Source organism: Ornithodoros turicata, unplaced genomic scaffold, assembly GCF_037126465.1.
Source record: "Ornithodoros turicata isolate Travis unplaced genomic scaffold, ASM3712646v1 Chromosome104, whole genome shotgun sequence".
NCBI lineage: Eukaryota > Metazoa > Arthropoda > Arachnida > Ixodida > Argasidae > Ornithodoros > Ornithodoros turicata.
Window position 1 is genome coordinate 25,045 of NW_026999293.1, and position 23,942 is coordinate 48,986.

At 44.9% G+C, this 23,942-nt stretch overlaps 1 protein-coding gene across 2 annotated transcripts; it reads right to left on the reverse strand.

Moving 5' to 3' along the window:
- Positions 1-524: 524 nt before the first annotated feature.
- On the reverse strand, positions 525-21,149 carry LOC135371358 (uncharacterized). 2 transcript variants are annotated; one of them, XM_064605426.1, is made up of 3 exons: positions 21,074-21,149; positions 9,250-9,321; positions 525-6,907 (listed from the first exon to the last, which is right to left on the reverse strand). In XM_064605426.1, exons 2-3 carry the CDS (start codon positions 9,275-9,277, stop codon positions 1,137-1,139), a joined length of 5,799 nt encoding a protein of 1,932 aa, XP_064461496.1. In that variant the 5' UTR covers positions 9,278-9,321; positions 21,074-21,149; the 3' UTR covers positions 525-1,136. The 2 variants fall into 2 exon arrangements, with proteins under 2 accessions (XP_064461496.1, XP_064461495.1); XM_064605425.1 differs by having other exon boundaries at positions 9,223-9,321.
- Between the last annotated feature and the right edge of the window lie 2,793 nt (positions 21,150-23,942).

Consider the following 23,942-nt stretch of genomic DNA (forward strand, 5'->3'; position numbering starts at 1 on the left):
CGAAACTCGTTTTCTAATCGTTTTCTAACCTGACGCGCCTTATTTGTTCACATTTGTGAACTTGCGGTTGAGCCAAGATAACATCACTTATTGCTCTTCATTGGCTTGAGTGGCTCTCCTTAGGGTCAATGAAGCCGGGAAATGCCAATATTGTGTGCTGCTCGGGTGGTAAGAATCCGCAAAAGTACCTGTAATAACAACTAAAGCACACATCCCGAGCTTTCACAATCCGGCCATAACTATAACTTGTGTCCCCTCGAAACATGTGTCCGTGTCTGCTATGAGACCCTAGGACATGTCCTGCGCTGTGTGCGAGCCGCTAATTCTGCATCTCGCTCGTGATGATGATGAACACAAGAACCGCCCTTGTTCGAAATATGGGCGGCTCTCCTTCTGGGACACTTCCCTTCATATTTCTTTACTGGATTTTCTTCTCTTCTGCATCTCTTGATGACATCTAACTGGACACATTATTTCAAAAACAACTGCATGTAATCATTTAATCGCACACACACACACACAAATCCAATTTGTGACGTGTATTTTTTTATCATTCGTAGTTCCCTTACACAAACCTTGATTACGTCAAATTGATTCTTAATGTTCTGGGTGTCTGTAACTACACTGTAATCTGTAATCATAACTGGCAAAGCAATTTGGAGCCCGTAGCAATTTGGAACTAAAAAGATATAACACTGACCAACTTTTTTTTAAGAGCGTGATGCTCAATCGCAGTATTACAGTTATATATCCACTAAAGGTGAGATGCACCATATAAATATAATCACACGCAGCACGTATTCTAATAGTGCGGTATGTATAACGTAGCTAACCATATAACAAGCACATTAGGAACACACTTTTTTACACATTTTCGGATCACCTTATGGACCTACTACAGAACCGTACTTTTTAACAAGATGAATAAGAAAAAACCCGTTAGCCTCGGCAAACAGAAAAGTGATTTTGTATTTCATTTTTTACTCTGGCTGAATATTTCTGCTTTCTCGGATGAAGGCAAGGGACTGCTGTTGATACCTCTCTTAAAACTGCGATATCATCTGCAGAGCTCATGTCCACTGACAACTCGGTGCCACTTGGTGCTTAACCACAACCGTTGCTAACAATCGTGAGCATCATGAATGAAAGTCACTCAAGCGAGTCCACTTCTGAAGGAAGCTAACCAATTCGGGATCCTGTCTGCTTTGGAGGACTCCTTGTAATAGTTTCTTGCCTCCATCGTCCTTAGAAGAAATATTTGTATGAGGAAGCAAGAGAGAAATATACCTTAGGTTTCGTGATAGCGCAGTGCCATTTGGATGCAGCATTGAATCACTCTCTTGATAAAACAGTCGAATGAGTTTGAGTGTTTCACGAAAACACACATCTACTGCCCTGACATTTGAGTGGAGAACCATATGTTTGAGGCAAGGCGTAGTGCTCATGTTCATATAGCCCACATAAAATGACTGCGGGCAAAGCGTCAATAAACTCGCAGCGTCATAATCACAATAATATGGCAATAATGTCACCAACCCTTCTCTTATATAATCTTTAGCACACATTAGCGTTGGTGATTCGCTTATGCTATCAGGACAGTTCATAAGAAAGTGCGGGATGAGGCATCTCAGAACATTCATTTCACTTCTTTCGGCGGAAGAAGCGCAGCACGTGGAACCGTACTCATCGCACATATTAGGGAAGGAGTGGGGAAGAAGGAAGTTCACGATATCAACGGCATCACTTTCACAGGCCAAGTGAAGAGGTGCCCTTCCAACCACGTCACGGGAACTCATTCTAGAGCGGAGTAATAATAACTTCACAACATCCAGGTGTCCATTTGAGGCGCACACATGCATGGGCGTTTCTCGACGCACATTGATCACGTCCACTGATGTATAAAAAGGAATGAGAAGCTTCACCACATTTGTGTGTCCATTCGACGCACTCAAGTGCAATGCAGTGTTCTCCTTTTCATCTGTAAAGCACACGGAATAATGTGAGAGATGAAGTTCCACGGCTTCGGCATTTCCTTCCTCTGCTTCTATTAGCAACTTCATACTGCCCTCGTCGTCGACCATTTCGGCGTTGACATCGTCAATGTGGGGATCATCGGTGTTATTCATGTGCGACCATCCCCGATATAAGGTAACAGTGTCATCATTTCCTACGCTATATTTTACATAATCCTCCATATGCAGATTTAAATGCGGCAGTAACAGCTTCATGTAATTAATGTAATTTACTTCTTTTATCTTACTTGGCTTATTCTTGGCGATATCATGTAGCAGTTTTCTGCCACAACAATCACCAGCGATGACATCTAAATAGAGGAAGAGAAGTTTCAGACACGAAATTTCTTCTTGGAAATCCTCGTTCAGAGACACAGACATAGACACATACGCATAGCTTCTGCTGATCCTCTGTGCATGCCTAGGGTCACTGTGTCGCAAATAAGGCCATAGAGTTTGCATCACTTTCCTTCCACCACCTTCCGCCCAAATGTACAAAGGTGATGAGCCGAACGTTTCAGGTGAGTTCACGAGCGAGTGTGGGATGAGACACCTCACAACGTTGGAATCCGAACTCAACGGATATATCCAACTTCTCCAAGCAACGTCTAAGCACGTTTCTCCTTCGTAGGTAAGCATGTGCGCATTTGTGTGAGGTAGAAGAAACGTCACAGCTTTAAGGGAAAGAGAGTAAGAAGCCACGTGAAGCGTTGTGTCTAATCTGATGTGATGTGCGTCATCTATCCGAGTGCGAAGGAGTAACAACTTCATGGCTTCCAAATCATCTTTCTTTGCACGTATATCCATCGGAGTTCGTTGACGATAATCGAAAACATTCACTGAGGGATAACGACGGAGAAGTAGCTTCACAATCTCTGCATCTCCACTCAAGTGCAAAGGAGTTTTAAAGTGTCCATTCCTTCTATTGTTAATGGATAAATGTGCGAGATAAAACTGTGTTGTCTCCAGATTTCCTTCTTTCGCACTAATGTGCAACATTGTGTTTCCATCATAATCAAGAATTCCCATATCGCAGTAAGGAAGGAGCATTTTGCAAACAGTCTCGGACTTTGCGTAAAAAGGGACAGTTCTATTGATACTGTCTGTAAAACTATCAAGGTTTCCAATTACCGAAGACTCTACAGAACATGTCAAGCTTCGTTCCTTGCGTGATTCTAATTGGTCCATGATGTCTGTGTCTAGTTCTCCTGTACTCTCTCTCGGGGACACATAACTCAGATACACGTCTAAAACGCCTCGTAGGTCGTGTATCACAGCCGTCAATATTGCTCGTTTAAGAAAATGTCTCTTTTTCTCCAAGGTTTCACATGCGCGTAGATTTTCGGTAGAATGTTTCACTGCTTCCTCACTGCATCGAGCGCATAATACGTCGAGTCTGTCTCTCACAGCTGAAGTCTCAGTTCGCAGATAGTTCCTCCAAAGAGTCACAGTCTGGAAATATCTCACAACAGACGCTTCCCACAGATCTTTCATCCACTCTGCGCCCCATGGGGAAAAGAGTTCTACGTACTCGAATGGTGACATTTGAAACAAATCATCCCTGATTAGTTCATCATCCATTGGAAGCCTCTTCAATGCCGTTTCATCAGCATGCAGGGCAGCTACGTGCAATGGCGTCCTTTTGAGCTCATCCACCTTCAACATATCATCTCTTTGGATAACATGTTGCTCAAAATATGAAGCGTCGTTGTTGATCACGGCAGAGTGAAGTGGATAGGACTCCGACGCCAGTCCATCGAACAACATCATTACACCCTCGTAGTCTTTTTTACCATACAATCCGACAACATTTTCCCTAAACCTGGATTTTTTTCTTCCTTTTACCCTTTCCAACAGGTAGTGAGCTGCGAAAAATTCGGCGAAAGTCTTATGAACGAACACGGGAATTCCTGCGTCGTTAATTCTATTCACAAAACCTTCTTTGAAAGAATCAACTCCGGTGATGAAACGTCCTTCGGGATCTAACTGCTCTAATTCGTCTTCATTCAATAAGGTTTCCAATATATCCTGAGGAAATATACACTTCATAGCCAGGAGACCATGGCTTACGTAGAATGGAGACTTCGCGTCATGGTTGTCGCCTCGCACAGTACTTCGGGAGATGTCTTCCTTCACCTTCTCTTTTCTGTGCACAAGGTGCTTGTACTCGACAAACATCTTGTACATGTGTACAGTGTATATACTGCTCCCACCGGAAATGTCAACAATTTTGAGCAACGAAGAGTAATCGTCCGACTTGGTAATTTCCCCGCTCTCCATCTGAGCCATCATACGAAGTAGGAGAGGGGTTTCCAGGATTGTCTTGTTTTTCTCGTTCAATGACGTGTACAGTTGTTGGAACTTCTGCGAAAGGGCATCATTCCTGGCAGCTTCTCTTTGGCCCCTATATTTTGTGAGGAAATCATTCTGGTTTTCATCAGAAAAAGGAACGAGGTCATATGACACCGTGTGCAAGGCATCTTGTACATGGGGTTTAAGCACAGTGCGAGTAAGAAGGTACACCTTGTAAACTTTTTTGTTAGCTAGAAACAGTATAAGGCCCAGCACACACTTGCGACATTCCTCGTTGACTTCATCGAAGCCATCCAACATGACGACAACCTCGAAAGGGCTTCCATTCTTCAAACTTTCCTCGAACAAAGCGCACTCCAGATCATTTTTTTGTACTTGGCACAGATCCGCTAGATATTCCAGACTAGGCAGCGCCGTTTTAACTAATGCCATTCTCTGAGGAAGGTCGACGTAGAGCACCCACCGCTTCTTGTCTTGGGTTTTTAACTGTGTACACAACCGAGATGCCAACACACTCTTTCCCATACCAGGTGCACCAGAGACTATGACAACCTTCTCGTTTACGTTCAACAAATCGTCCTCAGTGTAACAGTCACTTCCTGTCATTCGAAGATGACTGAGTTTACCATTTGATTTTGTCCACAAGAGTCTCCTACGAGGTTCCTCGAACTTTAGCAGGTGCACTACTTTGTTTCGGAAATGAACATTTTCCAGGAGAGCTTCGTAGTCACGTGGCTCTTGGAGGAGTACGAATTTCTCGAACTTGGTTAATTCCTCCTTGGCTTTTGCCTCACAACCGCGAGGTAGAAGTGTTGCGACGTGATTGTGTGGACAGTCGAGAAGTGCGAATGCCTCACTGTCGTCATTTAGATTGCATTCGTTCAAGTTAATTTCCACGGCTCTTCTACACTCTCTTTCCACGTAATAGTTCTGAACACGTTCTTCTAGTTCACGAAGAGGAGGTCCCACGTCAATATTCCGCGATTCGCACAACCTTAGGAAAACCGCAGTGTCCACGCGCTGTAGGAAGGTGTCTATATTCATGGCTTCTGGAAGCACTGAAACATATTGGCCCTGAAGTTTTACGCGAGAATTTTTGAACACTTCTTTTTTGCAGCTATTCGTGACATGCACAAAGCTTGCTTCGTCGATCCTGTGATCTTTGTGTCTCTTCGCAAAGAATGCATCTGCTTGTACTTGTTTCAGCAAGTATTCTTCGCCAGTGAGTTCCACAAGCAAAAGGACTTTTGATCCAGTAGCACAGGATACTTCACTGAGAAGTTTAATCACCTTTCGGACGTCTTCGTTTGGATGGACGGATACTAGCACAAATGCACATTTGTAGTCTAGTAACACATCCTGCAGAGTGGAGTCATATTGGTTCGCTTCGAAAAACAAGTATGGCCTTCCCGTAGATTGCACAGCGTTGTGAACCATTATTTCGAGAAGCCTCAGTTCTGGACCCGTAAATACGTGAAGCGACCCCTCTTTCCAGACACTCTTCTTTAGTGGTTTCTCGAAATGCACTTTGAGATTGTCAGTTTTGAAAGCTTTGTTCAGTCTCGCGTTTTCCTTTTCTATCTGTGCTGCATCTATGGATGGGATTCCATTCTGAATGTATTCCCGCATGTCTGGAATGACATGTTCCTCGAAAAAATTTCGTAGTTCCGGCACTTCCCGTTCCAGAACCCTATTTCCATCGTCGCAACCATATTGGGCCAGTATGTGAGGAATCCGTACAATTAGCTCTTGTTCTTCATTACGGGAGACAGCTTGTTGGATAAGAAGATTCAGCTCTTTTTTCCTTCGTTTTATGTCGTTCACAATGGCTCCGTATTGCTGTTCCTTCTCCATATCCCCGCTGACATAAGGCTTGCCATCATTATGATACACTAGGCAAAGTGCCATGTGGCATAACTCGTGAATGAGCGTCCCGCGGGTTACGGCTTCTTCAGTGCTGGCCCCGACGAAAACTCTCTGTTCGTTGTAGACAGTGAGACCGAGGTTGTGTCTATCCCAGCATCCCGTAGTCCGCTGAACGCTTTCACTCTTGAAGTCAAATCGTACTTCTAGGTGCGGTGCTGTTGCAGCCACTTTCAGAATATTCCTGTTTAATTCATAACTGGAGAGGTGCTCGAACATCTTCTCCAATCGCTCATTGAAGTCATCACATCTGGTGACGCTCCGTGATTTGCTTTTCAGATAGTCGATGTAGGAGTCCACGCATTCTGTGGTGTAATACCGCTGTCGTCGAATTTCAGCGCGTCCAAGAGGTGTGAGATCTTCGTAACACGATGATTCTCCTGTGTCCTTGAGTAGACATTCACGCGAGACTAGCAGACCATGAATGCGGAAAGCTTTCTCTTCAATAGCTTTGTAGCGAGCAGAGACATCTTCATCGGGGTCTAACCACACTTTCAGGGCAGGCACACCATCCAGGCACTTCAGAACACGGGTCTCATCTCTGTCTCCTATGGCTCGATGCATTTCCTTCCTGACCTCCTTCCATTCTTCTGACCTTTCCATGTGTAGATCAGGTACGGACGCTGAAGCCATTCTTCTTAAGAAGGAACGAGGAACTCCTGAAATTTTGAGGGGAAATTAGAAACGCAAGCACGTTCATCGAAAGTATTCGTCGAACACAAGTTGGCAAGATGTGATCGTTACATAGCATGTTAGAGCTTCGTACTGTTGACACTTCAACTGAACGTAAAATGCGGTCCTCGTGTGGACTGCTGCATTGTTTTGGCGTTGGGACACAAATCAGATTGCTGTGGCGTCCAAGAGCGACATAATGGACGAAAGCCGATTCCACGTTGACGGGGATGTGTCCGTAGCACCAGGACCGGGCGGCAGATGCATCATCCCTCAATAGGAAATTGCCAATCGCACCTCTCAAAACATCCAGTGGCACCTCTCAGCAAGAATTTCATCATTGTAACCCTCCGACACTTGAACCTAGAAGTGCGGCGTACGTTGCGGAGGAATAAACTATGTTGTCCTGGAGCTATTCAAGTGGTTGCGACCCTCCTAACATCAGTAATTCCGTGGGTGTTCCTAAAAACGACATGCTGGTCACAGTAGCCAACCTGTATCGACGACGACTGAGTACGCGTGACCCATTTCTTATGCAAGTGTTCGTCACCACACGTCACGAGGTAGAGGTCTAGTGTAGTTAGTACCTTGATAAGGTTCACATAGTGCAGCGTTATCGAAAAGAGGAAGACACACACACGACTGCAGTTTTCGTGTGTGTTTGTGGTTTCCTCTTCGTGATTGTCCCTTGTCTGTACTGTACAGCAATGGGGTAGAGTATCGCCCCCTGGCGATGTTGTTCTGTGTGGGGTACTATTATGTCAATCTCGCCCTATACGTCAACCAGCGGGTCATGGATGGCAATTTATACCGTCCGGAGTTTTTCGCCGGTTCGACCCCTTGCATTCGAGCACTCTTCCGGCTCATCGGACAGCGATCGCGCGACGAACTCTTTGCTATAATGCGTGCCAATGAGTGGGGAGGATCAACCTCGCCGGTGATCAACATGGCAGAAATCGCGAAAAGGGGTGCTCACCATTACTTTAGCTACGTTAGAAGTCTCGAGCACATTCTTCTCCATTGCCCACACTACCACCCTTCCCGCTCTGTACTCTCCTCCTCCCTCAACGAGCTAGACTCCCGCCCCCTCTCCCTAATAAAATTGCTTGGTCCCTGGTCACATCCTGCACACCAACGCTCTGCCCTCAAGGCTCTCTTCGCCTTTTTGGACGCCACAGCACTTCGATCCTCATTGGAACGGGACCCATTATTTCATTTCCTGCTTCACCTGCACCAATGGGGTAGAGTATCGTCCCCGGCGATGAAACTCCCCACCCATCATTCTGAAATAAACTTGTTGTTGGCGACGTTAACTGCGCTTGTGTCATCGTCATCGGTAGACGATCTCTTCTTCCTTCTACACTAACGCTACACCATCGAATGCTATTAGCGAAACTTCATAACCAAAAAGTGGAGCTTCTCAAATTACGCGCGAAACACCAGGTACCTCTCGCTACGAGCACCGCCATGGGACAAGTTTCTCTTCGATATTGCCCTTCCTCTGGGTGCCACCGGCGTGGAGCACTCCGCACCCTGCTGGTATCGGGGAAACCCCGGTGCAGTTTTATCGAAAATGCTATCAAATTGCGACCAGCTTGGCGGCACAGTCAGCTTAGCGATTCGCAATGTCGCCGGCAATGTCAATTATGTCACCGGCAGAAGGTAAGTTTCAAACGGAACCTGGTTTCGAATGCGATGCTTCTGAAGCTTTATGAAAACACACACACACACTAAGGAATTTTGAGAAATTTTTGTGATGTTTTGCTATTGGAAGGCATATCCTGGTGGGCATCGCGTTAACTTGAGAATTCCGGATCCCTCGCGGGGTCCACCTTTAACCGCTCTCGCTTGTCGTTAACAGTCTCCAGTACGTATATGACTACCACCAAATAAACTTATTGGAGATAAATAACGCAAATTGCACTAGCCGATCACTATTTTTTTTTCTTTTTTTGCGCGGGGATGCCGATCCTAGTTCATCCGCTGGTCAATTTAGATGAATTGTTACATGGATAACAGAGTACTTGTTTTTTTGTCGTTGTTGTTCTTCCGAGATAGCTCGAATTCGGTCGGAACTTTCAGCAGGACGCTGGTGGGAGCGAGCTTGGGGACGACTCTCTGACAACATCCGCCACGATATCGTCTGGAGCACAGTTTTTTCCCAGCTATGGAAACCGGTCTGGATCTCCCGGAGCCAGATTTTCTTCATGCTCTGTTGTGAAGGGGACTATTCGCTCAAGATAGACCAGTGCAAGTTGGCTATGGATTGATTGCCATTGGGTTGATCCGGTAATGTTCTTACCCCGAAGAAATGAGGCGAAAGACATGCCTCTGAGCCGCCAACGCCGCCAGTCCATTTTTCCTCGCAGCCGCCGTCGCCGCCGCTGGGCTCCTCCAATCTCTGCAATGCGGTTAGTTAATGAAATTTGGCATTTTAGAAGAGAATGGGGAAAAAAACGTGAATGGCACGTGACATTTGATTGTTGATAGGGTGTCTCAAATAAGGTGATAAAAAAAATCGTATTAAAAATCTCCCTGTCTGAACATGATGGTGTCAACGCTGTTTATCTCGAGGGAGATGTTGCCACTTCCGCGAAATCTTTTCGGGTTAGTCACGGAATGTTTCCGAGTCACCTTACGCTGTTTTGACAGAAAGAGAAAGCACAGTCCAGATTTATCCCGCGGTATTCCAAGATACGTTTACTACTACACTCTAAGAAAAAAAGGACTACTTTTGCTCCTTTTGGGGACGAAATGCGTTGCCACAAAAAAATAGTCCCTTTCGGGAGTACATGCACGCGAGTAAATGAATGTCACAGAGTGTAGACTGCATTTCCCGCGCTGTTGTAAGAGTCCCAAGTACATAATTCGTGTGCATGCATGAAAATACCTTGAAGCAAACCGTCAACAGTGATATATCGAGTGATATAAAATCTTGCGCCCTACATAGGGCAAAATTTGCGAACAAAGATGCTCTAACTGTTTCTTACTTTGTGTGCCGGGAAAGTTGCTACGTTGGCTGAGTTATACAGCCTTATGTCGTTTATTGGCACATATTTACGTAGACTGTTGCATTCAGGAGACTATTCGCGAAGTTCAGTGACAATTTGCAGTCCTGGGGAGTAAATGTCGGGACTAAATGTCGGGTTAGGGGACTAAAATGGGGAGTAATTACAGACTAGGGGAGTAGAAGCTGCAATTACTCCCCGTTTTATTCCTTTTTTTCTTAGAGTGCACAGTGAACCTAGTCAGAAAAAAAAAATAGCCGTAATTTCTTGTAATCTTAAACTTTAAGTAAATTGTCGGCTCAGACATGAGAGAGAAGCGAGCCTTCCCTTCTTTTCCAAGCATCTTGTATAGTAACAGAAACCTAGTTGCTGCGACGCAAAATTCTGTTAAATAAGATGGAGAAGGAAAAGGGAATGAGCGGGAGGGGCGATAATTTGCGTTCCTCCAAAGGACGGTACAAAAGTAGAAAAAAGTAATGCGGTAGTAGTAGTAGTAGCAGTGCAGTACAAAAGTAGTACTATGATCAGTAGTTAGTGTTAGTAGTAGTTGTTAGTTGTATTAATTAGTGAAGCAGCATCCACGAGGACTGCAGCAGCATATTTTGTTATCCTCTATCTTCACTCAAACGAGGTCTGCACAAGTATGGAAGTTTTCCAAGGTTTTCACCGAAGTAACGTGCACAAATAACTCCAATAAATGCTCTGCAGCGTACGTTTGAGGCAGCTTAGAGTCATGCGATTTCGTTCCTACTACAGCTCCTCATGCTCTGTTTTACGTCACCTAAAATAATCCACCACCCATTACTATGTCGGTGCTCTATACGGCTGCATTCGACTTGTTCTGGCCATCTTGTAAAGCCCTGTTCAGCGACTTCACGTCCGGGGTCCCCGAAATCCACCATTAAGAATAAACGTTTAAGAATAAAACATTCCAGAATAATCCGCTTAAAAAATACAAGGTTAAAAATATATCTCCTAAAATAAACCGCTTACTATCCCCGCTTAGACATCACCGTTTAATAATCCACCATTAAAAATAAACTGTTTCAAAATCCCCACACCGACAAGCACGGAGGCGGACTGATTGCAATTTACGAAGGGTTATATCATGTTATGTTGCGCTAGTTTAGTTGCGTTTCGGTTAGTTTGGGATAGTTTAGGCTATAGTTTGGTCCAGTGAGGTTAGGTTAAGCCCCTTGCTTTCAGTTCACCTTAATTTGAGCCATACCACATGACTATAGCAACGGTAGGGTGGATTTGGGGGGATTCTGAAACGATTTATTTTGAACGATATATTCTTAATCGTGGATTCCCTAGGGTTTTTATTTAAAGGGCGATATTTCGGCGATTATTTTTGTGCGTTGATTTTTAAGCGTATATTCTGGGAGATATATTTTTAACAGTGGGTACTTACGCGTTTATTTTTGAAAGATTATTTATAATGGTTTCAAACGGGATACAGCCCTTCACGTTGCATATAGTTGGTGAACCCTAGCCTTTATTGATACCTGATAACATTGGTGCCAATAGCGTTGTTGGTTGAGCTGTGTGGCAGCGTAAAATATTACGTGTGACGCTTACATATGCTTACCACAAGACAGAAAAAAAAATATGCACGTGTAGCATATAATGTGTGTATATGTATGTACACGTACACCTTGTGGTAGTGCTAAGAAAAGGCCAATCCGAGATTCCCCGCCATTGCTCCCCCCCTCCCCGGCCCATCAAAGAACAGACAATCCCCCTTCCTCCCCACCAGCTCTCGTGGCATTGTGGTTCGGATGATCGTTTCCCACGCCAAGACTGGGAGATGACACGGGTTCGAATCCCATCGCCGGCTGTGCAGTCTAATGTTTCCCCCTTTGTTTTCCGAAGATATTTCGGACGAATGTCCGCACAGATCACCGTGAATTCGGTCCAGGAGGCACACTAACACCCCCTGTCCCTCACTCCTTCCTGCTGTCCTCTCTCCATCTGTCCACGTCTGTACGCCGCTCATAGCCACAGTTGCTTCGCGGCGTTAACACGGAATTAAAAAACATAACACCCCCCTCCCCCCGGTTTACTTTGTCTAGGTCGTCGGAAACGGACGCAATATTTAGTCTTGGGTAAGTTACTTCTAAAAAGTAACTGAGTTGCAGTTATAGTTACTTGCTTGGTCAAGTAACTAAGTTACAGTTATAGCTACTTTCTTGGTCAAGTAACTAGTTACAGTGACTGAGAGAAAGTAACTTAGTTACATTACAGTTACTTTTTATTAAAATGACCATGCGAGGGTGATGTAATAGTTAAAAACATACATTTATTTACGTTTACTTAAGTGCGATAAAAGTGTTATTGCACTTAACCAGAAGCTGTACAAGTCAATGCGTGGCTCTCCCACAGGGAAAACATACGACATGTGTACTTACGTAAACGAGGATCGACATTTATTCGAGTAACTAGTTACATTTCGCAGCTACATTCACAGAAATAGTAACTAGTTACAGTTAAAAGCTACTTTTCTGGAAACGTAACTAGTTACTGTAACTACTTAACCCCAAAAGTAACTAGTTACAGTTACATAACTTAGTTACTACCCAAGACTGGCAATATTGTCGTGGCTTCTCTCGTCAAGAGCGGATATCCAGTGGTCAAACATGAACGGAATTCTGGAGGTCGTTATCGCCGACACTGAAGCCTCAAACTTGAATATGAATTCAGGGGCACGAACTGCTCTTCGTCTGCTGTACTAAAGCCATCGGGAAAGAGAACTCGTGCTGAATGGATTAAGTATCTTGCCCTAGCTCTGGAGGAAATACTTCTCAGACTTAAGCTTGAGAACCGAGATATGAAAACTAATATGCCTTTTGAAACTAATCTAAAGGAGGACTCCAGCTGTGTCACAGGGTTCTTCGCAATGCGCCTCGACTGTGCGGTGCGCCATGAAAGCGTGGCATCCGTGTATGACGCGATAAACGCGGGCGCCGTGGCTTTTATTTGGAGTGAGTGGACCTGACGGTATAGAGTTTGGCCCTCGTGCACAAGTGAAATCGGGCGTGGAAGCGAGGATCATGTGAGCATTATCAGCGTGAGGCATCGAGAGCGTGGCGTACCTCGCATGTAAGCGTATTTATGAGAAGCCTCCGGGTCTGCTGCCACACGCCTCCTAGTGGCGCAGTATGGCGGGCACAGTCAGAGCCATTTATAGAGAGAGTTTCGCCATTAGGAGGAGCCTATACCTTAAAGCGCGTCAGGCGAAGTCACGGCTGAACGACCTCCCTCGTCGTGTTCCATTGTTATGCGGTCGTCAACCGGTCGCTGACGCCATATTGATGCTGATCGTTGTTTATAATCCAAGGAGAGAAGGCACGTGCGTATTTCTTGCTTCGAAAGCCTTTCGTCCTTGAACAGTTTCAGTTCTGCAACAAAGCCCCCTTGATCGGGATCCGGACATTTCGGTGCACGGACATTCAGGTGCACGGACATTTCGGTGCAAAACGTTGCTGAGGTGTCCCGGAAAAATGGTCTCGGGAATGGCTGTCACGATGTTGACATATCGTAACAAAGGGAAGAGGGCGGCTTGGCATCAAAAGTAGCGTTGTCAAGGAATTTGGTTTACATGGAGAAGAACGTGCTTTATGTATTTTTATGTATTATTATAAATTGAAGACCTGATATGCACGTGTTCGTGGTCTGTCGTGACTTTTAAACTTTTGGGGAATTTTCCTTTTTAATATTTTGCGCCCCACGTTCTGGTCGGTGCTGTACAGATATTATTTTTTTTTCTTTTCTCAAGAGTAGATGAAGAATTGCTGTGTCATTTTGTAGTGAGCATTATCTCGAAAAGGGTATCTTCAAGGCAGGGATACTATGCAATTTGAATTTCATTTGTTGAGGACGTGCCGGTTACATCTTTGGCGGAAGAATTTGATTAGACATCATTCCCCTTGAATTCCTATATAATTTTTCCTCGGGAATGGCCACCCTCTTACCCTCTTCGAGATAATACTCACTGCAAAATGACACAGCAATTCTTCATCTACTCTCGAAAAAAGAAATAAAAAATGAATAATTGTACAGCACCGACCTGAACATGGGGCGCGAAATATTAAAAAAGAAGATTCCCCAAAAGTTTAAAAGCCACGACAGATCAGGATCCCATGCAGATCAGGTCTTAAAACTATAATAGTACACAAAAAATCCATAAAGCACGTCCTTCTCTAGGTAAACCAAATTCCTTGGCAACACCACTTTTGATTCCAAGCTGCCCTCTTCTGTTCGTTTTATTACGATATTTCGACATCGTGACAGCCATTTCCCGGAACCGACGTTGCAGTGATCCCCCGCTTTGTACCGAAGTGTCCGTGCACCGAAATGTCCGTGCACAGAAATGTTCTAGACCCCTCTTTATCACTGGTGCCAGTGGGTCATAAGCAGATTATTCCTGTAGAGTACATTCATCGCGACCACGAAGTTGTGGACCAGCTGGCGGACAGCATCAATATGGCGCGGACTAAATGGCTGATAAGCGGATTCCGCTCGGATTCAGGCTTTTTGGGCTACGCAACGACGACTCTGATGTCAAAATAAGCTCCTCCCATGAGGCGGCAAAAGATCGAAGAATGGCCAAACTCTCCCTATAAATGGCTCTGGGGACGGAGTGTCGTCTTTTTTTCTTTTTTTTTCCTTATTTGGCCGACCGCTTCGCAACCCGCTTGAAACGTGTCGCGACCCACAGTTATAGGGAACCACTAACGTAATATATCTACTCAAATATATCTTCTTTCACGGACCACTGCACGATTAGCACTAGCGTGGTGCGGCTGATCACAGACGGTTGCATTCGTTTCTTAGTTCACAGGCATAAGGATGTAAGCCAGGATTTTCTTGTTATGAATCGCGGCACTTAGCCGTTTCAGTTATTTGCACTTTTGTATTTTAGTTATTATACTATTTGAGCTAAATGCCCACTCCGGCTGTTCTAGCATTGTCCCCTTCCTCGTCCGTGACACGGATGCAAGTGGGACCACATCCTCGACGGAGCGACCGTAGCTGAGGACGCTCTGTCCAGGTAGTGGGTCGGACGCTTCTTTTACCAAGGCAGATTATAGGGCATGTTGCGTAACTATACTAGAGTTTTTCCTGTGATCCAGGTACCATAATTGGTGACTTCGAGCTCGTATAACATCACTGAAGCAATGAAGCAGGTGGGCTGGTGCCGTGTAGTTTATTTATGTCCCTGTCTCTCAGGGTTGATTATGAATGTACTACATACTACTGTAAATTTGGTTCAACAACGAACGTGTTAAGCAACAAACTTTTGTCCGAAATAAATACGATGTGCAGAATACTATTGTTCTCGGTCCTGCGCTCTGCATCCCTTTTATGTACGTATGAAGACGCCGTGCAGTTCAGTTTCTATAGGCACTGTTTTTAACGCTAACTGTTCGCACTCACGAGGTGTTCAACAGCGAATAAAAATAATTCCGTGAAACAAAACTTATTCAAACAATAAGCCCTCTGACGCAAGGAAATACGGTTAGCCCGTCGCGTCTGTGGACTACGAAATGCGGAGCAAATTAGTATCGCTTAAAGCGCGGAGCTGCTTTGAAGACTGGAAGTTGCAACTAGGCAAAAAGGTTCTCAGTCGAAATCAAACTCGAAACTACCTTTCAGACAAATAGGCAATGTCAGAAACAGAAAACAATATATTGTCCTGTTTTGGCTAAATACAGGCACATGAATAGCCAACTAAGTGCGTAGGAGCACTGATGGCCAGTAGTTAACTACATGTAATTAAACTACGAGTTAAACTACGTGACTGTAGCTAAAAAGTAGTTATCAACTACTTGCAGAAATGTAGCGGCAACTACTAGTTAAACTACTATTTCGAGTAGTTAACTACAGTAGTTAGGTTACTGAAGGCACCAACTATTTCCGATTTTGCCGCAAGCTTTACGGCACGTTTGTGCTTCCGACCTTGAGCTACTTGTTTGACAAGAACGAAGGTGCAGAGCAATTGTGTCGTGCATGTGTACTAAATCTGCACTTTAAATGCTTGTCCAGTGAAGCCTCATTTGCTGCGAAATAATTCTTCAACTTAGTTTATCGCGTAGGCACAGAAAGAATCTCTCCGCAAGCCTTGTATTTGACAATCGCAGCAATATGGCTTGAGTCAAAGCTTGTCATTGCTTGTGACTCGTGTTTAGTTGTCCAAGAACACTACCCGCTCCTTGCAGTAAAGTTTCTCCAGGAGCTGGAGCGCCCTCTACTAGCCACGTGTTAACATTTGGGGAGTAACTTTGGGGTGGCTCTCCTACTTTCCTTCGGTTAGACTTGTCTCGCTACATGGTATCCACTAAAGCAAAGCTTATTACGATCGCTCAGTACAACGCACCTTTATTTAGTGGCTCTAGGTTAGACAATGTTACACTGCGCGTTCGTCATTTTTTGTAATGAAACATGTATCAGACGCGACAAGCTTGCCAGGCAAACCTCACCGAAATTAAGGAGGAGTCGAATACTACTTCGAATTTCTCCCGTGGATTCGATATTTTTACGGTTGCTGTTTCTTTTTATTTATTCATCTATTTATTTTGTTTTATTTTTTGCGGTTTCGTAGTGGGTTCTATTTTTTCTGGTTTCTGATGGATGGGTTTGATGTTCTCTTTTGATACATTCTTCGTGGAATTCGAGCGTGAGGTGAAATTGCGGTGCTACATGGTCATCCTTAGAGGAAGGGCCGTAATAAATAATATAGTGAGTTTTAGCATACCGTACGCTGGTTCTTGGTTACCGTACCATACCGTACCATCTTGGTTCTGCGCAATGCGCAAAGCCCTGCTTATGTCTTGTGCGTGCAATGAACCACCAACGCTGTCCCTTATGGGCGCAAAGGCGACAGCGTACGTTATACTAAAACTCGCTATTAAGTGTGCAGCAAAACACGCGGAAATCCACCCCTCTCATTACAGGGCTTTCTAAATGACAAGCTAAAAAGACCTTACATAATATTAAGGCAAAGGTGTCGTCATATCTACTGTTCAATTACAGGTCTAAAAATTGCTGTGTAGTTCTGAATTTTCGAAATTTCATTTTCGTTTCGAACGTTTCTGCAGAGTGTACTCTTAAATTTGTGCAATGAGCTCTCACAGACATAATTTCGTTGATGTCAGACAGCCACCAGGCCAACGAAACGCCAGCTCCGTATCCACGGCAATTTTAATGGGAATTTGTTATCACCTGTACCGTATGTGAATAGTTTATGTAAACCCAGTGACCAACGTAGCTGTGACCTACCTCTCCGCGTGTTTTAACTCTGCATATCCACCCCCACCCCCCTGCGTAACCATAATACCATAACCGTTCAACCATAACATAACAATTCAACAAACCGACAACTACTGAGATTACGTGCGTGCGGAAATAGAATTTCGCAAAAGTCGACTATTTTGTCATGGTTCCAAGCCAGCACACATTGCGACAATGCACTGGGACATCTTCAGCACTAGTCGAGTGATGTGCATTCACGGGTCATTGACCCTTTGACAGCCCTACTTTGTCAAAAAACATTGTCCAGGAAGTTCATGGGCCAGAAACCGTATCATAACAATCAACAACAAGTATAGAGCAAGAACAGCCGCAACCCAGCCAAATCGCGTAGTCAAAGCAAGCAAGGATACGCACCCTTCCCTACCGAACATTTTGCACAGCGCCGGTAGGGGACATATGACGCTGGCTCCACCTGCCTGGTGCAAGGAGCGGACAAGGGATTGGTGTTGATGGACAACGTTAAGTAGTTATAGATGTAGTTAAACTACATTGCGGTACACTGTTAGAAGAAAAGGTATATAAAAGGTATAAGAAAGGTATAAATAAGGTCTACAGTACGACATTTATATCGCATCACCACTGTTTATACCCTGTTTAAACCATGTGTACGGTATAGATCACTGATTCTATACCTTCCACGGCAGCTGAGGGTATAATAAAGTACTTCTATATCACGTTTATACCTTCAGCGTTTTGTATGCCTTTTCTTCCGCAACATCTGTGATCACATTAATTTGTAACGGCGACTATATCATCTCAGTTAAACAATAAGTTAATTTAAAAACATAGGCAGTAATACAGTAGCATTCTAATTATATTGGGTAGTGACATCTGGAAGCATATGATTTGATCCCAGAATAAATAAATTTGCACGCCCTCACTTCTTGAGTTGCTTCCCGGGCGAAGGATGGTCTCCACCATGTGTAGCCGCGGTGTGTTGTATATGCGCTGGGAAGCCGCCACTCCGATATGACGCTGAAGCAAATCGAATATTACCGTTTTCTTCAATTATACGACAAGGTCTTCAAAATATACCCTCTAGGAGGTATATGTTTATACCCTGAGGTGCAAATAATGTACCTTTATGGAGGTATAAAGTGAGTATACCTTCTGGGCAAGGTATAGCGTTTATACCTCAAAAGGTATGCGCCCTGGGACAAGCCGTTTATACCCCAAAAGGTATAGATTTTTCTAACAGTGTAGTTAAAATGTTGTTTTAACTACCCCCGGAAGAGTAGTTCAACTACTAGTTATCTACTCAATCGCGAAGTAGTTAGTACTGATAGTTAAACTACTGTAGAAGTAGTTAGTGGCCATCACTGCGTAGGAGCACGATCACTTCGGGAATCACACTAGTCACGTTGACATTGCCTCTATATTCATGAACACGCATAATTGTGATGTTTCGTTTCGTGCTTCATAAGACTGGAAACAAACAGGGAAGGATAACGGACGTATTTTCGTTACTGCTATATTTTCGTTTCTGTTATCCGTTTCTGATACCAGCTTTTAATTTCGTTTCCGTTACTGTTTCCGGTAACGGAACGGCTGTTACAGAGCTGCGGGAGGACAGACTCTGGCAGCACCCTGTTTTGCCCAAGGTTGCTTCGGTGTCACGCGTACACACTACACGAGTAATTTTACGTCGTTGGGATTAGAGCACTGCACGGGCCCGGGCCCCCGACCCGGCCCGCGGGCCGGGCTGGGCTTGTTATTGGCTGTGTGCTCCGGGCCGGGCCGAGCCCGGGCCGACAAAATACGGCAGCACCGCCGGCCGGGCCCGGGCCTATAAAATACGCCAGCACCGCGGGCCGGGCCGGGCCCGGGCCGACAAATATGTTCCCGAGAGTCAGGCCCGGCCGGGCCACGCAGCTAATTCCACACATTGGAGACGCATTAGTTCATATCATCATGCGCTTGCGTCATTCCTGTGCATATTTTGCAAAGACAAGCAAAGGGTACTGCATTATGCATATGATTCGACCCTCTAGAACATTCTCCAAGCCACTTTACATTGCTCCTCACTCCTCACATATTTCACAATCACTTTGGCAAAGCTTGGTGAGAGGGATAGGGACTGGGAGAAGCAGTTTGTCGACAGCATGCTCTATCTCCGCAAAATCTTGACAGTGTAACGATAACGCCCCGTGCGTTCTGGATTTAATTTGGTCTCGTGCGGTTACGGTGTTAAACCGCCATCACTTGTATGTTTGTCTTCTCTCCTTATAAATTTACTTATAAATTTGTTTGATAATCGCCAGAAACGCGTACGTCGCGGCTGGAAATACTAGGCCGGGATCTACTCGCCGGGTCACCGGGCCGGGCCACCGGGCCGTGCCGGGCCGGGCTCTATTTGCTTAGACGCCGGGCCGGGCCGGGCCGGGCCGCATAAAAATATGAAGGTCCGGGCCCGGGTCGGGCCGGGCCATTTTTCGATGCGCCCGGGCCGGGTCGGGCCCGGAAAAGTCGGCCCGTGCAGTGCTCTAGTTGGGATGCGCACATCGTGCACGATTTTTGAAGAAGTATAGGAGCACGTCTTCAGTCACTCTGAGTCCAGCAACCCAAGATGGGCGTAACCTCCATCCAATGTCGCATTCATAAGCGGACGCTCTCGGTAGTACACAATACTGCCATAGCCACGGTGAAATGAAGAAACTAAAAAATAAAAATGAAAAATCATACGCTGTCATCTGTGCTATGGTGGAGTAGAGTGCTTGTCACGAGTAGGCAAGCGAGTGATGCACCTTCGATACTGCGCTTTGTTTCCATGCTCTCGTGTAGTATTTAGAGTATTACAGGGAATGGAGTCATTCAAATACAAAAGTGAAATGAACAGTCACTGAAATGTCATCGCACAACAGTAATAGCCATTACCCGAATTCAATACCGGTGATAATTTTCGTTCCCGTTTCTGTCTCCGGTAATGGAGGACAGTGGTATCCGTTTCCGTTACCATCTCCAATTTCGGTAATATACCGTTTCTGTTACCATTACCGTTACCCTTCCCTGGAAACAAATACAAAAATTGCCGACGAAAATGGCTCGTAATCGAGTTAGAAGTGACAGAGATTATTATAAGGTCATATGCCCTGTGTGGGTAACGCTGCCACGTCGTCAGAAAAGATAAATTTCGAGTGGTCATTCACGTGATGCCTTCGTGGGTTCTTATCGTCTTATCAGTTGTTTTCACCTGCAGGCTACCCAAGGCGAGCATTCCTAGCCAGCAAATGTGAAACTTAGCACTCTATAAAAAAAACCTCAGAGGGCAACCTACCGACAGTTGTTCGGATAAAACACCACAAGAAATCGTAAGTGGTGGACCAGTGAGATTGTTCTTTACTGCGAATGCTACACAGTGCATCGGACGATAAGAGGACAATGATGGGCGTACTATATGGATGTTTATGGATAGTAACAGCAATGACGAAGATTGGATTTAGTCGTAAAATATGAACCGAAAAATAAAATAAAACGAACCAATATGTGGGAAATTTTCGGTGCCAAATCGGCGAAAGTGATGATTTAAATTAATCCAAAGAGAAGCAACGTTATGCGTCGGTGATCACTAGGGTACGTAAGTAACGTTCTGGGAAGTAGCATGCGTGACCTATTGTGAGAGTACACCGTAATAATCAGCGGGAAGTAAAGAAGTAACACGATCAGCGAAGATAGACACAAAAGAATTTGCTCGCTAAAGATACGCCCCCTACATTGATTAAAAGCAATTTACGAAGACAGTAAGAACAGCATAGAAATCTCATCCAAACACTACAATACTATATGCAACGCAACATTGGTAATACTGAACAATACACGCATTGAGGATCTCACCTCACTTTAGACTTCCACTGATGTTCATGTGAAGATATAGAGATCCATCGAACACCTGGCGAAGTCTGGAGCGACGCATATGGGAAACCTGCCTATGTAGGAGTAGAAGGCCGATAAGGCGTTATCTGCGTTATCATTCACCGCGTCTCTGTTTGTCGTACGAGTAAGTGTCGCCTCCTTGTGTGAGAATGTGGGTTTAGAATAAACTTGTGGGTTTACAAGTTTTCTCGTTCTTTTCTTTTTTTATTCCGTATTAGTGTCTCGAATCAAGTCTGGCTATGAGTGGCGTACAGATGTGAACAGATGGAGAGGGGACAGCAGGAAGGAGTGGGGGACAGGGGGGGTGAGTATGCGTCCTTGGCCTACTTCATGGGGAACGGTGCTGACATTCGCCGGGAAAGTCTGCCGAAGGAATAAAGTTACAAGACTACGTGCAAAGATTAAAGGGTCGGGATGCTCTCATATAGATAGGACTCGTCGTATCGCTTTGTATGCCAGAGTAATGACGACAACTATCTATTATTCTACTTACCACACTTAGAGGGACAAAAGCCCTGTAACACACACCCGTGCAAAGTGAAAACATAGCGGTTGTTTCCATTCCCATTCGCGATTCCAGTGAACTACAGGTGGCGGCCCAAAATTCCGAGATAAGCGGACGAAAGGAGGTCTCCCCGAGCGTCAGCTTGTTTCACTTTCATGAAGAAAAAACAACGACCAGAATAACAACGAGGAGATTGGGGAGAATGATAATATGAGGTCAAAACTTAAAACGGCAAATAGAGGTAACCGTGAAAAAGGATGATGATGATGATTCAGGTTTTCTTGGCGCATAAGCAACGAAGGCCATAATGTTCCAAGACAATGAGAGAGAGGGATTTTGGGTTTAATGGGCACAAAGGCCATTGAGCGCCAAAACTATGATGAGTGTGTGGGAGATGATGATGGCCAAGACAATGATAAGGAGCACTAAGGAGTACTAGTTAAAAGTAGAGTGATTCATGATTCAGTTAAGACAAAACTGCACAGTTATAGAATAAAAGGACATAAAAAGGTAGAACTACAATGCGTTAGAAGACCAATGACTTCAAAGAAGCTAAAACCCGTTCCAATGGTAGAAGAGCCTCATCCCCTAGCAAAAGGGACGGATGTAGAGGTGGGTGTGGTAAGTGTAGAGCTCGTGAAAATGGTGAAGTCAATGTGTTTCATGTGATTGACGTGTGATAAGCATGTGTAGGACAGACATCTCGTCGCATCGAGCACCCACAATTCGCGAAATTTAGTGGTCGCGAACATGGTCCATGCCCCCGATTGGCGAACAATTAGGGGCGCGAAAAAAAAAAGGGTTTTACAGTAACGATGAACATAACAACGAGTCAGCGAGGAAAAATAGCATTTATGTGTTAGATTATCACGGTAATTTTAATATTAGAAGTTCTTGACTGCATCACTTAGGATTCTTGTGTTCGGCCGTACAATCAGATTCGCAAAGGAGAACAGCATCTCCACTGGTGCCGATGAGCTTGCATTAAATTTGATGAAGATGCTTCGTACAACAAAGTAATCAGCCGCGACCATTGTCTGCAACAACAGCGAAATATTGTCCATCTAAAATCGTTTTTCGCCTGCATGCTCATAGCTCGAACTCTGCGTGTTCTCGGCATTTTAAGGCCGAAGACTTTAGCACCGGCGCAAAGCGCAAAATTCTCAGACGTGGCACCGTGGCTACGGTACCTACGTTTAGTGATCACGAAGTTTACACAGCCTTGCATCTCTCACGAGTGCAAAACGAACACAAAAAAAAGCACCAAAAGGTAGCGTCGCAGAAAAGCCACCATCAAGAAAAATTCTCAGAGAGGCTTCTATCCGAACAGCATAATGAAGGTTAGCAGAGCATTGTAATGGCAAACCGCAAAAGAAGAAAAGAAGTGTAAAAGTAAAATAAAAAGTGACCAATACGTAGGAAAACAAAACAAGCAACAGCTGATTTAAAACTGAAGTGCTTGCTTATACAACAAATTCTGTTGGACGTCGTAACAGGTGTCAGTCATCTCTTTGCCAGGAACAGTTTCTTCTTGCGGTCGCATTCACCCATTCTCTGTAACTGGCCTGTATGTTAACACGGAACGCCTCTCACGTGAAACGTAAAGTCTGAACGCGCTTGCGTCTGACAATCATAAACGCATGATAACTGGCCCAACACGCAAGGTGCTGCTGCCAAGTTTATGTGTACGATGTACGGCACATAGTTCGCGAGTTTCACAGCTTTACATGCCACCTACGCTTCACAGCACAGCCTATTTCTGAGTATTTAGTTTCACAACTCTTAGCTCCACATGAACAGAGAACCTGCGACATTACACAAACATGTACGCACGAAGAATTAACCACAAGGACCACTCATATTGCACACAGCTGAGCTACAACAGGCGCTCTTCTGGGTCCCGCAAGTGGCGCCCCTGGAGGGAGCTCCGCGTGTAAATACGGCACTTCCGCCCCTCGAGGCGCGGACGGAAGTCCCATAGGCGAACGAGCGAGTGTGTTATGGTCGTGTAGAGGCATGGAGGAAGGAAAGCTTTCCTTCCTCCATGGTGTGCGCCGCCGCGCCGATGCGCCGCCGCCGGATGTCGGGGCCTCGCCGTCGCCGCCGTACCAAAAATGTCGGCGCGCCGCCGCAGATGTTGAAAAATCGGCGCGGCTGTGTAACGTGCCCATTTTGATCCACTTTCTATAAACGAATATCTCCCATACCTAATATTTTGTTTGTTTTTCTTTCATCTTAGGTTCCAGGCTTCATTTGTGGTGTTTTTAGCAGTGACAATTTCATCTCCTGATATGCTGTTTATGCTTTAGAGTTTCGTTTCATAGT